Here is a 15,654-nt window from a genome sequence, read left to right on the forward strand (position 1 = left end):
TGTAATTGTGCACCAGCTTTCACAATTGAAATTGTGTGTGTTTCTGCCAAGTTGTTAGTCACCATCAGACTCACAGTGGTGGCGTGTGTATGGCACTCCTGGTGTGTAGGCTTCATGTGCCTCTTGTGCAAGTAGATTTTTTTTTGTTTCTTGTTCAGAGGCTTGCCCTCGCTAAGAGCTTTCTCTAGTGTTAGGAATGCTATCCATGTTTGCAGCAGCATGTCATGACATGAAAAGTAAAGGTGCACAGGCAGGACTGCACAGAAGCATGGTGTGAAATGATGGCACATGTAGGTGGACAAATAAACCAGATGACACAATAATGAATTCTTGTATAAATGGCATCCTGTGAGTAAGATGTATTGACACAACACTTTTCATACAAATATGTCTTCATATGATCAGATCAACAACAAGCACAATATAACGCTACAGTTCGATGAGGCTTTGTCAAGAGTACGGACACTGACCTCGGAGGAAGTGAGAGTGGCTTGTTCTTTAGTCTTTTGTTGTTATTTAATTTCACAAACAAGACAAAATATAGGATAAAACAAAATAAGCAAAAATAGGCCAAACTGATAACCTACACACTGTACTTTCGTGCTGAAGCACACTAAACTATAATTTATATTGAAGACATCAAAGATAGTGAAATCAATAATAATGAAAACAAACAAACAGAAAAGATAAGTTACATTGATGGGTCATGGAAGCACTATTAGCTTCAAATATATTGAACAAATGCAGGGCATGTATTTTAGTTTTCAAATATGCATCCAGTCAAAGTTGATAATGTTATGTTGAAAATCTGCAAGATCATAATGTTCCAAAATTCTGAAACCCTTTGATACATTGTGTACTTGTCTTTCATTGTGTTTGTAGTTTGTGTATTTATTTTATGTATTTTTATTGTCATTGTACTTGAAGACGTTGGCCTTTGAGGTGTCATATAAACCAATGTTATTCTTATTATCACTATTATTATTATTATTATTATTGTTATTATTATTCTTATATTGTTATTATTATTATTATTATTATTATTATTATTATCATCATTGTTATTATTAATAATAGAGGTGCAGGATTTGATTTCTTGCACTTCAAGTATTTTAAGATTAGATCCAATCAAAACTAAGACTACTAAATGTAAATAAAGTGTGTATTTGAGTATGATTTAGAGTTATATTTACTTATATTATTTAAAAGGGTCCTCCACTTCTGCAATAGTACAGTCCAAACCCAATTTCAATATGCTACAAGTGTTTTCACTCCCTGCCATGGGGAAGGGCAAATTACGAGGCGTCCCTGAATGCAACAGAAACCAGTAAATATACATACACACACGCAAGCAGCAGGCGAAGAGGAGCACTGTGGGTCACAGTAAGTAACACATTACTATTTACAGCAGGTTCCTGTCTATATGAAAACTATGACATACTGTAATACAGTGTACTACCAACCCGGCACTGAAATTAAAGCTGCGTGACTCTCATTTACACCGAATAACGTTTCGGTCAGTGAAGAAGCTGTGGAGAAAAAAGTTGTCATCCTCATTTCCTGTGAGTGTACTTCACCGTTAGCTCTGTCGAAATCCATATGCGCTGTGGGTGAGCTAATTTATCGGAACAACAAACAGCGAGCAGTGTTTATACAGGTTGAAGTAATGTGGCTGCTTTCATTTTTGCTTAGCTCAAGTAATTAACGTAACGTAACGTAGGAGTGAGCAGCGACTTTATCGACCGCATTCCTCCTCCAGTTTGTGTTGGTGTGGCGTTACTACGATAGCTAATGAATCCCACCCATTCCCGATGCTTTAAAAATGAGTCGAGCTTATGGTAGTGTTGGTATTGGTAACGTTGGTTCTTGAAAGTAGCACGTTGTTTTATTTCAGTCACTTTTACCAAATGGCGTTAATAAACAAGTTAACGTTAGTACGCAAGAATAGTAGCGTAGTAGCTGTAACGCTATAGCGGTGCTTCCTAAAGTGTGTTTCGTGGCCCTCTGGTGGGCTTAGGCGGTATTGCAGATACCGGGATGACAATGTTTTGTTTCAGTGTTGTCTGTTTGCTTAAATGTTGTGCTACATTCTTAGCCTCAGACATTTTGCTCAACTTTTAGGGGCCTCAAGTTTCTGGAATTCGGGTAGCTTTGTATTAAACAGGCTAGGGCTGCCACAAACAATTATTTTGATAATCGACTAGTCACCTAAATAAAGACAATTAAGATGATAGGTCATTCAACTTTGCAGCTTGTAGCAGCATTTCTGACTTTTTTTTTTATGTGATAGTGCAAAATATTTGTTTTTGCTGTAAATGTTTAGTGCATTGTAAAATGGAACCAAAAACTATGCAATATGAATATATATTATAAAACATTAGCGTCATCAAATTTCCCATTAAAACATGTCATCGCTGTTATAACGTTACAGCAATTACATAACATTGCACATTCTTCTCTTTTATTTTGGTAAAATGCTCCCAAACTTTCGAGTGCTGTTGCTTGACAGTTGATACTGACCCCAGTTACCACTAATGCGTCAAGGACAGAAAGGGAGACAAGTTTTGAGAGAAAAACAAAGCTTCAAAAAATAAACAATTGGGTCAATTATTAAATTCGGTGTATTTGATAGTCGACGTAATCGTGACTAGTCGACTAATCCCTAAAACAGACTTTCAGGTCTGACTTTAACTGGGTGTTATTGGCCCTGTAGCTGTGTCAGCATCAGACAGACGAAGATCTGCTGGGATGTTTATGTTAATATTACAGTGTTATTATAACACGTGTTATTTAGCAATCTATATTGTCACTGTACAAATACAATAACAAATAATCTAATAAGCCTTTTTTTCCATGATTGAGCAGCCCTACTTGAAACATAGGTCATAGACCAGAGGCCTGTTGGACGGAAGTGGCTATGGGAAACTGAGGGTAGTCAGCTGAATGGAATCTAAAATTTCTGCACCCGTTTATTGATATTCAGAGATATCACAAATACACAAGCCACTGACTTCATCACTAAGTCACATCAATCAAACTACATCAATAAGCACCTGGATGATTTATGGATCGTGACACACTAGGGCTGCAACATGGATTAATTGATTGTTAACCGATTAATAAATTAATCATCAACTATTTATGAATAATGAATTATTAATCAGTTTGACTGTCTTTTGTTTTTTTAATTAAACAATCTGTGTTTCTTTTTCAGCTTCTTTACTGTGGACATTTTCTGGTTTCGTTGCTTGATTTAAACTGATTAGGTTTGGCTTGTGGACAAAACAAGATGTTTGTGAACAGCATTTTAAGGACTAAGGAACTAATCGATTAATTGTCAGTCAGTCATCATCTAACCGCTTTATCCTCAAAAAAATAATTTCTTGCAGTCCTAGATTTCACAAAGCACAGTCATGAGAAAACATATTTGAAATTAGCGGTGAAACCCATCACTGATATATCAGGGAAACAAATTAACTGCGTGCTGCATGACTTATTCACTGATCGCAGCATTGTCCTCAGTCAGAGCTTCTCCTACGTTAGTATTGCTGTGCTGTCATGTCTTTTAGATGAATGCCAGGTTTTTACTCTGCAGACAACACAAACATTTACTGAATGACCCTGCAAATACACTCAGTGATAAGAAAAAGGACTATTCTCACAATACTCCAGTTAATACTTTACCAAAGTGTGACGTTGATAGTTCAGTGCATTCCTTTGCAACTTCAAAATACCAAAATTATGGGAGCTGGGAGCTGCAGCCATGTGCCAGACCTCTGCGATGGCTCTACTTTTGGTGGAGCAGTATGCATCAGCCCTCCAAGCTGTTTACAATTTACTTGTATGGAACATTTACTGTTAGAAAAAGGTCTGAGAGGCCATTGGCCCCTGGAATTCTTCACATTATTAAAAAAAAAAGTTTGGACACCTCTGAAATAGAACATGGAGATAATTGTCTTCCTAAAGACACATTAGCATGTAGACTGGAATTAAACCTTCAAACTTACAGTTGATAGAAGACCCACTCTACCATTGAGTTTATATATACGATACACATATAAGATTCAAACATAAAAAAGCATTAATGGATGTAATCTTAACAATTATGTGTGGTATTATAATATGTACAGAGTGGCATAGTATGTTATGTTATGCTGAGATGATTGTGATAGTAATGAAGATAATGAATGTGGCACTGAGTCAATAATCACAGCCAGCAGCTCATCAAGCCAAAGTTCGGCATCTCTCCTATTCTATTCTTGATGCAAATGAGTGTGTGACTATGGAGACCACAAACAGTGGCAGAAGCTGCGGCAGGTCGGGAGAAGCCGTGGCAGGCAGCTGCCACGAATAGTGTGGAAATGCCACGGATAGCTGCCACTGTCGCGATTTGAGCCAGCCCTTGCTGAAACCATGTCTACTACCAAGCATGGTTTTAATGTCTCTATATGTGAGGCCCATCTCAAAATAAAACTCAATTGTTCACTCCCATGTGTGAGTGTTCTCCATTGTTGTGTTGTTGGATTCTGTGAGCTGAACTGACCCGGAAGTTAAGGTCACTGCGTTGTTCCCCCCAAAAAACAATCTCACCATGTCCCTTTAGGGCAGGGGTGTCAGACATACGGCCCGGGGGCGAGCACTGGCCCGCCAGAGGGTCCAATCCGGCCCACAGGATGAATTTGTTAAAATTTCACACTAATCTAAAGTAATGTCAAATGCTCCAGATACCCGTGACCAAATGTTTGTGCCTTTATAGATCCAGTGTGCTGTGTAAATAGTACATTTAGGCATGATATTGTTGAAATTGCACTTATATCTCTCAAGAAATTTCATGTTTTGTAAAATGATCCTTCATTAAATGTAAAACAAAGGAGAAAAAACAAAGGAGTTCTTGTTGTTCATAGGTTATTATTCTATTATTTTGCTATTTTTACTGGTCCGGCCCCCTTGAGATCAAATTGTGGCCCCTGAACAAAAATGAGTTTGACACCCCTGCTTTAGGGGCTCCGTATTATCCAGTTTAATGCTCAACCTCTGTGCTTTAGTTGGAGAGGGCACAAGCAAAGACGACGACTTTGAATAAATATCTAATTGTGATTATTTTGACTGAATTTACTATTGTGATATGATTCACGATATGAATGGTACTTTTTTCATATCAATAACATTTAAAATCATTATTGAGTAATATCTCAGATCTGTGAGAAACAAAGATGTTTTCTTCAGTCTGTACAACATGATTGTTGTTCACTCTTGACTTTTGAGTTGACTGCATTGCTAAATCACTTCTTTAAGGAAGGAGGAATAATTGCTTACTTGTGTCTTTATGAAACAAATGAGACAGCTCAGCTTTTTCTTATACATGTGTGACTGAAGGAAAAGCCAGAGCTTGGAGTGTAATTCAGATATCACAACCACCTCTCAGGTGTTTGCTTCTCATGTGACAGCTTGTTAAGATGGAGCAGAGAGGCCATGTATGATCATGTGATGTTTGAGGCTGTGGAAAAGTTCATTGTTCACTCTGTGTCATTGATAATGCAGAGTGGAAACTTCCCATAACTGATAAGGGTAAACCATTACATATCACTTCACATGTGCTGGATCTTGTTTGTGGTTGAAGTGAGTCATCAATTTCTTCTTTGGCTGTGAGGTAGAAGCTGCAGGAAAACACCAATATTTAGTAGTTCAAGTTATTTTTGATGGTAATGATCAATAATTCCATGATAACATAAATCGGGGGATCTTAGAGAGAACTAGACTCCTGCACCTCCTCCTTTTTGCACACACACCAATTAGTGATAGTGAATTTCACCTCTGCATTTAACCCATCCTTATTACAGAACAGTAGTGAACACACTAGCCAGGAATAGGAGCAGTGGACAGCACTTATCTTTCTTGTGTGCAGGGAGCAATGGATATTGGATACTACTCAGGGGCACCTCAGCCCTGGATTTGAACCAGTGGCCCTCTGGTTACAAGGCCAGTTACTTTTCTTTTGGCCATGGGCTGCCCCTTTGATACATTTACTGTAGTGTTTCAGTGGTAGATCATCATCAGTTACACTTAGTTGAAGAACTATTATTATCTTCATTGGAGTGTGACGTATCCATGTGGTTCTGTGCTTTCTTCCGTAGAGCTATGTTTTGAGGTTGTTTTTAGAGGTACACAATGTCCAAAAACCTTTTTTTTAAAAAGACGTTAGTGTTATTCAGTTTGATGTTGTAGACAAAATTTGATCTCAGAATGTTTTTAAAAAGTTATAGTGAAAAGCAGAAAGTGACCATATATGTGGTCCGTGTAAAAACAACACATCACATATTAACAACATGACTTTTTCCAGTTCATCTGTACAAAACCATGTGTAACTGCAGAGTTTCTCCCCAGAGCAACACTCTGCTAGTTTCCTGTGGCAGAGTGTTTCTCCCCTGATGCCTGAGGCTTAAAACGGCACTCATGTGACGCTGAGTCACAGAGTCCCAGCTGAGCTGAAGAGGAGCTCAGTTCTACACAGCAGTGTCCGCCACTCTGCTGATTACACACCAGGGCTCACCCTGCCTGGTGTCTGTGCTCACTGTTGACTGTCACTGTCAGCTGCTCCAGCAGCATTCACACAGCATTTGATACAGAGGTATCAAATGTATGTAATTTTAGAGCTATTAATGGTTTGGTATTTTAATAGCCTTGGCCAATTATTATAAATGTTGCATTTTTGTGCTCAGAAACTTGATAAGTGCTACCTAGTCACGTAAACATGAGTGTACTTTATCGCAAAGTAAGTAAACTTTTACGATATCGCTGATAGCAAGCAAGGGTAAAAAAAATTGTGCTACTCCAGTGACTACCTAGTTTGTGGTGTATCTATTATCACAGTGTGGCAACAAAAGAAGCATCAGCACAGTGGCTTCTTGCAGAAATTATGAAATTTAAGAGGTTTCTCAAATGCGTCTTGAAGCTCCTCCGCTCACATGCAGTGAAGCCTAGTATATATAAAATGTACAGTAGATGTTTGTATTTGGTGGGAAAAAAAAAGAAGAAATCGGCTCAAAATATGATCCAAATAATTGGTGTCAATAATCATTAGCTCTGATTTCTAAAAATCTGCATTGTTCATAATAATAATTATTAAGTGAAAATGTGACCTGCTTTCAGACCTGTACTGATGTCTGGACATTTGGATATATGTATATAAAATACAAATGTCTGCTTCACGCATTTTCTGGAAAGTTTTGTTTATAATTCACAGCAAGTGAGTGGGTGTCTTATCGCTGGCCATTGTCAAGTTTGAAGTGGATATCACAGAGTTGTGAATGAGCATGAGCTATGACGATGTTGCACTCTACATCTTATACAATTCTTAACACTTTATATATCGCTTCTTTTAGAAAATGGTCCAGTAGGAGAGGAAGATGCCTGTTACGAGTCAGAGCAGTCCCTGTCTGTGGACGCAGATCCCTCAGAGTGGCCGGTCGCCATGTGACCGCTACAAGCACGCCTGCTGCAGCTATGATGGACATGTTTATGTCCTGGGAGGCAGAGAAAACAGCTGTGTGAAGGACCTCTGGAGGTACAGTGTAGGTAAGGGCAAACACACAAGATGAGGGCACATTTGGTCATCTTCCAACCAAAAGGTTGCAAGTTCAATCCCTGGCTCTGCTTGTCAACATGCTGATGTGTCCCTGGTCAAGACACTTAACCCCAAAATCCTCCACACAGCTGTGACAGCAGACTAGGGGTGTCACAATTCTCCAAATTCTTGAGTGAATTTGATTTTTGATTTTAAGATCGCAATTCCATATGATTCCATATCTTTTTTATTCTCTTTTAGCACAGATGGGTCTGCCATTTTTAGACTTGTCATGATAACTCATTACATTTTTTAATTCCCATTCCCAATTTTAATTGTCTACATGGTGTCATGACTGATATAATGTCCATATTTTGTTTGCAATGTAACACACTAAGGCTTTATTGTCAAATGTAAATAATTTATTGACAACATGAATGTAACAATAACCAGTTAAAACCACCGTGGTAAAACATGCCGTGGTGCAACCCCTGCTTAAGAAACCTGGCCTTGATCGTGGTGTACTAGTCAATTTCAGACCTATCTCCAAGCTGCCTTTACCTCAAAAATCCTGGAAAAAGTTGTTCATGCTCAGATGAAGTCATTTCTGGATGAGCATGATGGTCTGGAGGTCTTTTAGTCCGGTTTTAAAATACCGCATAGCACAGAGTCAGCTTTATTAAGAGTTTTTAATGACATTCTCCTTACGTATGTCTCTGATTCTTGTCCTGCTGGACCTAACTACGGCGTTTGATACTGTGGACCACAATATATAATATCTACCCATGTGCACCTAGATTCTATCCAGCTTCTCTAGGTTATCCAAGGTTAATTGGACACTCTTAACTGACTGTAAGTGTGAATGGTTGTTTGTCTCTGTGTTGGCCCTGCGATGGACTGACGACTTTGAACCCTGCCTTTCGCCCTGTGTCAGCTGGGTTGGCTCAGGCTCCCTGTGACGTCAAATTGTCAAAAATAGGTGAATGGCAAAACTGTAGTGTAACGCAGCTTTTTGTGCTGTATCAGTGCACTTATTCATTTGGTATTGAGTTCTTTTCAGGGTATAAAGTATGTTACACATTCCATAACACATTCCATAACACTGCCTTGTACTGTATGATATAGACTTAAATAAAAGCCCGGTAACACAGCCAATCAAACTCATACTTGTGTCTGACATCTTAGTATGTAACGAGTGGACAGAGTTGAGCTGCAATGGTGAAGCTGCACCAGAAGAGCTAGAGGAACATTCTATGGTGGCGTATGAGGTATGAACTCATCCAGATCTATTTTATATTATAACTTTAAATGGCTTAAAACAGGGATTTACCGTATGCTGCCTGTGTATCTACTGATGTCACACTCTGGTGTTAAATAATGTGTTAAATGGCTCTGACCTTTCCAGGGCTTCCTCTATGTGTTCGGTGGCATGTTGGATTCTGCATACACCAAGTACAAATGTGCCCTGTGGGTGTTTGACATTGGTAAGTTTGTCTCTGAAACTGCTCTTTCGGCCAAACACAATGATTCCAGTCTCCATAGTTATGTGTGAAAACTGTACTTTCACGTATTTCCTGACATACCTGTTTTGAATACAGTTTAAATGTTTGATCTACAGAAAACAATTGAACCAATAAAAGATGTCTGTATCACTGCAAAAACAGTCATACTAGAAATAAGCCAAATATTCTTAACATGAATTAACATTTTCTGATTTTAAGGAAAGTAACCTCCTATTGGGAGAGCTTGTAAAATTACAATGTTAAATGTTGTGCAAAGTAATTGTCATGTAAGAAATACTTACCTACAATGAGTTTTCCTTTGCTTGCTTAAACTGACTTTAAGAATGCATAGCATAGAACAGTGGTTCCCAACCTTTTTTCCTTGAAGCCCCCCTTGCTTGTGTCCAGGACAAACCAGGCCCCCCGACCCAAACCCTTGTCCAGGGCATGCACACAAGAAAGAATAAAGTAAAAAGTTCATATGCAAAATTAAACAGCAGTTGTAGGTTTTTCTTCCTATTCTCACAGTGTGTATAGATAAAAACTGTCCTGTGCTTGCCTTGTTTTCGTTTTTTTGATCCCGGTGAGTCTTCTGTACTTTGACGTTTCTCACACAACAGGAAAGTGATCAAGTTTTGGTGATAAATAGCTTAATAAATTGAAAGGTTGACCAAAGAAAATTATAGTTTTTATTTGGGTGATACTGACTTCTAATTATCCAGTAGAGTGTCTGTTGGGATGCACACATATAATTACATTAACCTCACAAACTCAGAGCAGTCAAAGCTCTGCGCCCCCCCCATGTGATCTCTGGCGTCCCCCTTTATTGTGTATTAACGAGTAACGAAGATGGTTAAGAAACATGTATTGGAGTAAAACTACACATTTTATTTAGGAAAATAACAGCGCCATTATTCTTTTTCATCCTGCACCGTGTCCGCCACGTTTTCGTTCAAATATCTGTTGTGATGCGTAGTGTGGGAGAACACGATGTAGTACGTACACATAAGGGGCGTGATTGAGCAGCCGAACTAGGTTGAAAGCTCAGAGAGAAGCGGTCGGCTTTATTAAATAGCGTTCGCAAGGCAACATAAACATTTTAAATAATATACCGATATGGCGACATTGTCTCAATTACATATCTCTTTCAAAAATATACTGGTATTTTCATCTAACATGTATTCATTATCCACTATGTATTACCATTTTTTGTTTTTCTTTTCTGCTTCTAGACAACTAAAACATTTGTTTTATTTACTGTATGTGGTAAAGCACAGAGAAGTTGTTAGTGAAGTAACCTCGTTTAATATACAGTAAGCTTCATTTTTCACTTTGCTTTTCTATTTCTCATTTCGTTTCCTGTGGGTGTTTTTTCTCAGGGAAGCAGAAGTGGACTCCTTGCCAGGGAAAGACAAGCTCCCCTCAGGTACAGCGCAGCTTCAAAATATACAGTATATACACAATGACCCACGTAATTTACAGTAACTTGTCATATTTATAGGCAGGGATGAAAGACTTGTGTGTGTACATGTGTTTAGAGGCAAATGCCAACCAACAGAAAAGGACACAGTGCTGTGGTGGTTGGCTCTGCCATGCTGGTGTATGGAGGTCTCGTGGACATGAAGGGGTCTTCACAGGACTTTTGGAGTTTGGATTTTGGTGAGTTTCTACTCACTTTTATTCCAGTGAATTGCTCTACAATCCACCACATTCTGAATCTCTGCATTTTCACGGATCACAACAGTGAGAGTGTCTCGTTCTGGAGTTGTCAAAGCCTTGTATTCCTGCAGAGATCACTCCACATCCTGGACGATGTTCCAGCACGTGCTTTAATTGTGTATATTTGCTCACATGTGTTCATATGTTTTGACAGACACTATGACTTGGTCTCTGCTGAGTACATTGCCGCAGAATTCGCTAGGCCCCGGACCCAGACACAGTCACTCAGCCATGGTCTACCAGGACTGCATGTACCTGTTTGGGGGCCTGAAAGGCCTGCGTGAGCAGAGAGACTTCTGGAAATGGAATTCAAGCAACCAAATATGGAGTTCCCTTAGAACCAAGTGAGTAGTTAGTGTAAACAAGCTAATGAACATTGTGTGTCGACGGTCAGATTTTAGCTGTCATACAAAATATTTCATGTAAATTATAAACTTAGCACAAAAAGTAACTAAATTGACAATAGCAGTATAAGCTTTTTTACCATTGGCAGAGAAGATTTGGCAAGTTTTTTCATGGGCGCAAGCCACATACTCAACTCTGCTCAACAAACACATGCATTTTCCTTACTGATAAGTCAACATTTAAAAGAGAAATAAACATGCTTTCCAACAGTATAAGAGTTATTGGCAAGAAGCATTGTCACAACAAACACACATTTAGTTTGGGATTTCTTTCTAACATGAGTTACCTGAACAATCAGCATATAAAACAACTGAAAACCACAAGGAAGAAAATTAAAGGAGCTGGGGCAGGGGTGTTGCTAGACTTAGAGCTTCACTGGGGCACAGGCCCCCCACAAAGCTGTTTATTTAACGCAGTTTTTATGCAAGAAGTACTAGGAGGTAAACACATAGAGCTATTATTCTGTATGATAATATTTAACTTCAAAAGCTGACATACACCAATTTCTACATAACTTTTTGTATTATTTACAGTGGAGGAAATAATTATTTCATCCCTCACTGGTTTTGTACGTTTGCCCACAAACAAACATATTAACGGTCTATACATTAATGGTAGGTTTATTTTAACAGTGAGAGACAGAATATCAAAAACAAAATCCAGAAAATCATATTTAAAAAAAGATAATAAAATACTCCTAATCTTAACTTGTTCCCTGTATAAAAGGCACCTGTCTACAGAATGTATCCAAATATATTTCTAAGGACATCAGGGATATGATTGCAGACCTGCACAAGGCCGGAATGGGCTACAAGACCATTGGCAAGAAGCTGGTTGAGAAGGAGACAACTGTGAAATAATTAGAAAAAGGCCAATTTAACAGAAATTTTAACTGTTCGCAAGCACGGCAGAGATTTAAGGTCATCCAACCAGGTTATGCTTAACATGCCAAGGTCAAGATATAAACAGTGGGGTGACCAAGCCTTTCCATTTGCCGCCGCCAGACTCTGGAATAAGTTCCCCACTGAGATTCATATTATCACTGACCTGGGCCTTTTTAAAGCTAAACATATTTATTCAGAATGGCTTTTATCATCCAGTAGTTTGGTGACAATTTTTTTTTTATTATTATTATCATTTTTATTCCTATAGTTCACTTTTTATTCTTGTGTGTTTATGCACATCGCACGTTATCCATCTCTAAATCATGGGGGGACCCTTTTCACTGCTGCACCACACATGCTTCGGGCTTAGCTAAAGAAGTAACTGGAGTAGTAGTTGCAGGAATGATCGAACTACTCCACCCCCTTAGGAGAGAACACATCTGAGGGGACCAAGAATGCATGTACTTACGTTAACAGACACAATCACTCACATGGGCACACACTCAACTGTGTCGCTTGAGCACACACACACACACACTCAGATGCGCCGCAACCTCAACCACTAGCACCACACAAGCACACACACCTCTCTCACTGGTCTCTCACAGCCATTTAAGACATGACTCCGGACAGTGCTGCTGACAAGAGGAGAATGTCAATTGTTCCTTTGGACAATTTCCGGAACATATCCAGACTTCAAAAACAATTCGAGGAAGTTAAATTAATCAGATGTAAGTGTTTGCTGTGTATAATTTGAGGATTTCCAGCTTTTCTGTGTCACAGCTGGTGATTTCACGCTATACTTAAAATTAGAAGATGCCAGTGCTCGCTGCAGTGAACAGCATGTCCTTCCTGTTAACACTGTCTGTGATTGTTTCCCTCAGGTCTGGTCCCACGAGGCTGATGGGTCACTCAGCTGTGGCCTACAAAGACAGCATGCTTCTCTTTGGTGGTGGCTTGAGCCAGAGCAGTCCAAAGAACAGTCTGTGGAGGTACAGCTTCAGCACTCAGACCTGGAGCCAGGTCGCTACACTCCCGGGCTCCAGCGCCCCAGACAAGATCCACCACTGCTGTGCTGGACTTGGTCCTAGCTACATGTTGGACACAAGCAGCCCGTCGTCCAGCTCTGGATGCCAAGCGAAGCAACTCAGGCCCTTCAAGAACAAGTGTTTCCCAGCATCGCTAACTTATCTAGGATCAGAGGGAGGCATAGAGCTGGAGACATTTAGCATGGAGAAGTGCTACAGCAGCAAAACACTCCAAGCAGCCTCAAAGCTGGACAGAGAGGTTTTGATGGGAAACGAGGAACAACGGATTAGCTACTGTTTGACTTTTGAGAACAAAGCATTCAGTAAACAGTGGAGCTGCACAGAGGAAGATCTGCTCAACCAGGAGGACAGCGATATCGTCCAGCACCTGCCTGATATGCTGCTGGTCCTCGGAGGAAGACCCTGCACCAGTCATGGCCCCATATCCATGTGGCAGATGACTCTTACTGACTCATAGCAAACTGGGAGAAAGACAACTTTTTTTCATGTAAGCTGATGAAAAAAACAAAACAGTGTTATAGTCTCACTTTGTTTACCTACGCTCTTGTAAATAATCAAATAACTGAATATATTTCTATATACTTGTGCAGTCGATTATGAATGATGTATTTCTAACACTTATCTTTTTTGTAGTTCTTAAATAAAGCTTTAGAGCAGTATGTTCTAATAAGTGCATGTAATTAATAATGGATCAGATGCCTCCACTTCCTGCCATTGTAGTCAAACTATGCCAAAATACTGCAGAAACATGCTCTACCATCCAGTAATGATCATCTAGTGCTGATACACACACTCTTGACCATCATGAGTCAGGTCTTAGCTGTCAAACGTGTTGTATCACCCTGTTTTTATTGCACTAAACAACCAAACATGAAGACTTGAGCGTACATCATGATGGCAAAACACACTTAAAATGGCAGAAACTGTATTTGAGCAAGAAATGTTAAAGCTACTCTCAGTGATGTTGTCCTTTGGCTAACCTCCTGTCCATTTCTACCATTAGCACAACCCTCCCTATGTCAATCATGAGCATGGTTGGTGAGTGGCTAGGGCATTTATTAGTTGTATAAATGTATAGTTTCGGACAGTTCTGAATCAGTGATGTTTACTACCAATTTAATGTAGAGAGACAATGGACAAACACAGTACATAGAGAGGTATGTGACATAGAAAGATGAAGCGATAAATACAGTAAAACACAAAATAAAACAACACAAAACCAGGCAGAAAAAACACCACTAACATTTGGGAGTTTGGTTTATAGGGTTTGGGTGCTTTTCAGTTTTGTAAGAGAGAACTTGTCTATAGTTATTTGAATTGTTTGGTTTTGTTTAATTTAATATTATTTTTTTAACATATGGTACAAACCAAAAGGTGAAGTTCTGAAAATATGGTTAAAGACTTTATCTCCACAACTCTATCGGCTCTAAGTTTGGCAGACAAAACACAGGAAAGATGCTCCCACACACACACACACACACACACACACACGGCTGAAGAACTGTGACTTCTCACATGAGGATTCCCTGCTATATTTGCAGCTGTAGCAGCAGTGAAGGATATCTATGCCCTCTAGTGTCTTACACACGCAACAACAGTTATGTCCGCACTGCTACTACTCACTTATTGACTTATTCCCCTTTCATGCTCTCTCTTGAAGCAATCTAACCAAGACATGTGAAAAACAATACAAAATAAGAATAAAAAAAACACTGTAATAGATATTGGAAAAATAAAAGGTGGTATTAGTAGTAGCAGACAAGTATAAGTGGTATCTCTTATCAAGATAGTCTCTGCTTTTGAAGTTTTTGAACTTTTTAAGTACTGAACTGTTCTGAGTAAGAACTTGTTTATTTGTATTGTCAGTCAGTCATTATCTACCGCTTTATCCTCCACCAGAGGGTCACGGGGGGGTGCTGTGCCAATGTCAGCTACATCGGGAGATAGGCGGGGTACACCCTGGACAGTTCGCCAGTCCATCGCAGGGCCACACACAACTAGAGACAAACAACCATTCACTCTCACACTCACTCCTATGGTCAATTTAGAGTGTCCAATTTACCTAATCCCCACATTGCATGTTTTTGGACTGTGGGAGGAAGCCGGAGAACCCGGAGAGAACCCACGCACACACGGGGAGAACATGCAAACTCCATGCAGAAAGGCCCTTGTTCCAATTGGGGCTCGAACCTGGGTCTTCTCGCTGCATAGCGAGAGTGCCAACCACTACATCACCGTGTGGCTCACCCTACTATTCCTGCACAATTCCTGCAGTATGACCAAGATGACACAAGATGGCGCCAAAGCTCAGTGCACAGTTGAACTGCTGGAGTAAAGGCTCATAAAACAATGATTCCCACAGACCAGATCATTTTACTGTCTCAATAAAAAAAAATAAAAATAATATAATAAGTAAAGAGTACAATAGAATTCTAAAATTAAAAAAGTCGGTCCCCCACATAGAAAGGTTGGGAAACGATGGGAGAGAAGTAACAAATAGCGCACGATATTGGATGTTTTGCCAATATCTG

The 15,654-nt window shown here is 39.5% G+C and overlaps 1 protein-coding gene across 1 annotated transcript; it reads left to right on the forward strand.

Annotated features, from left to right (window-relative positions):
- The first annotated feature begins 1,326 nt into the window (after nt 1–1,326).
- si:dkey-3d4.3 (ras guanine nucleotide exchange factor F) lies at nt 1,327–14,835 on the forward strand. The gene is made up of 8 exons (XM_044019471.1): nt 1,327–1,383; nt 7,383–7,575; nt 8,750–8,832; nt 8,970–9,048; nt 10,446–10,492; nt 10,605–10,725; nt 10,940–11,129; nt 12,959–14,835. The coding sequence occupies exons 2-8, from the start codon at nt 7,407–7,409 to the stop codon at nt 13,578–13,580; spliced, it is 1,311 nt and encodes a 436-aa protein (XP_043875406.1). The 5' UTR covers nt 1,327–1,383; nt 7,383–7,406; the 3' UTR covers nt 13,581–14,835.
- The last annotated feature ends 819 nt before the right edge of the window (nt 14,836–15,654 follow it).

This window comes from Solea senegalensis, linkage group LG2, assembly GCF_019176455.1.
Source record: "Solea senegalensis isolate Sse05_10M linkage group LG2, IFAPA_SoseM_1, whole genome shotgun sequence".
Classification (NCBI taxonomy): domain Eukaryota; kingdom Metazoa; phylum Chordata; class Actinopteri; order Pleuronectiformes; family Soleidae; genus Solea; species Solea senegalensis.

Bases quoted from the DNA above. Each gene is read 5' to 3' on its own strand.
- si:dkey-3d4.3 (XM_044019471.1), top strand. From the start codon at position 7,407: ATGCCTGTTACGAGTCAGAGCAGTCCCTGTCTGTGGACGCAGATCCCT. The intron at 8,833-8,969 runs GTATGAACTCAT...TGACCTTTCCAG, and splicing joins ATTCTATGGTGGCGTATGAG to GGCTTCCTCTATGTGTTCGG. The intron at 9,049-10,445 runs GTAAGTTTGTCT...GTTTTTTCTCAG, and splicing joins CCTGTGGGTGTTTGACATTG to GGAAGCAGAAGTGGACTCCT.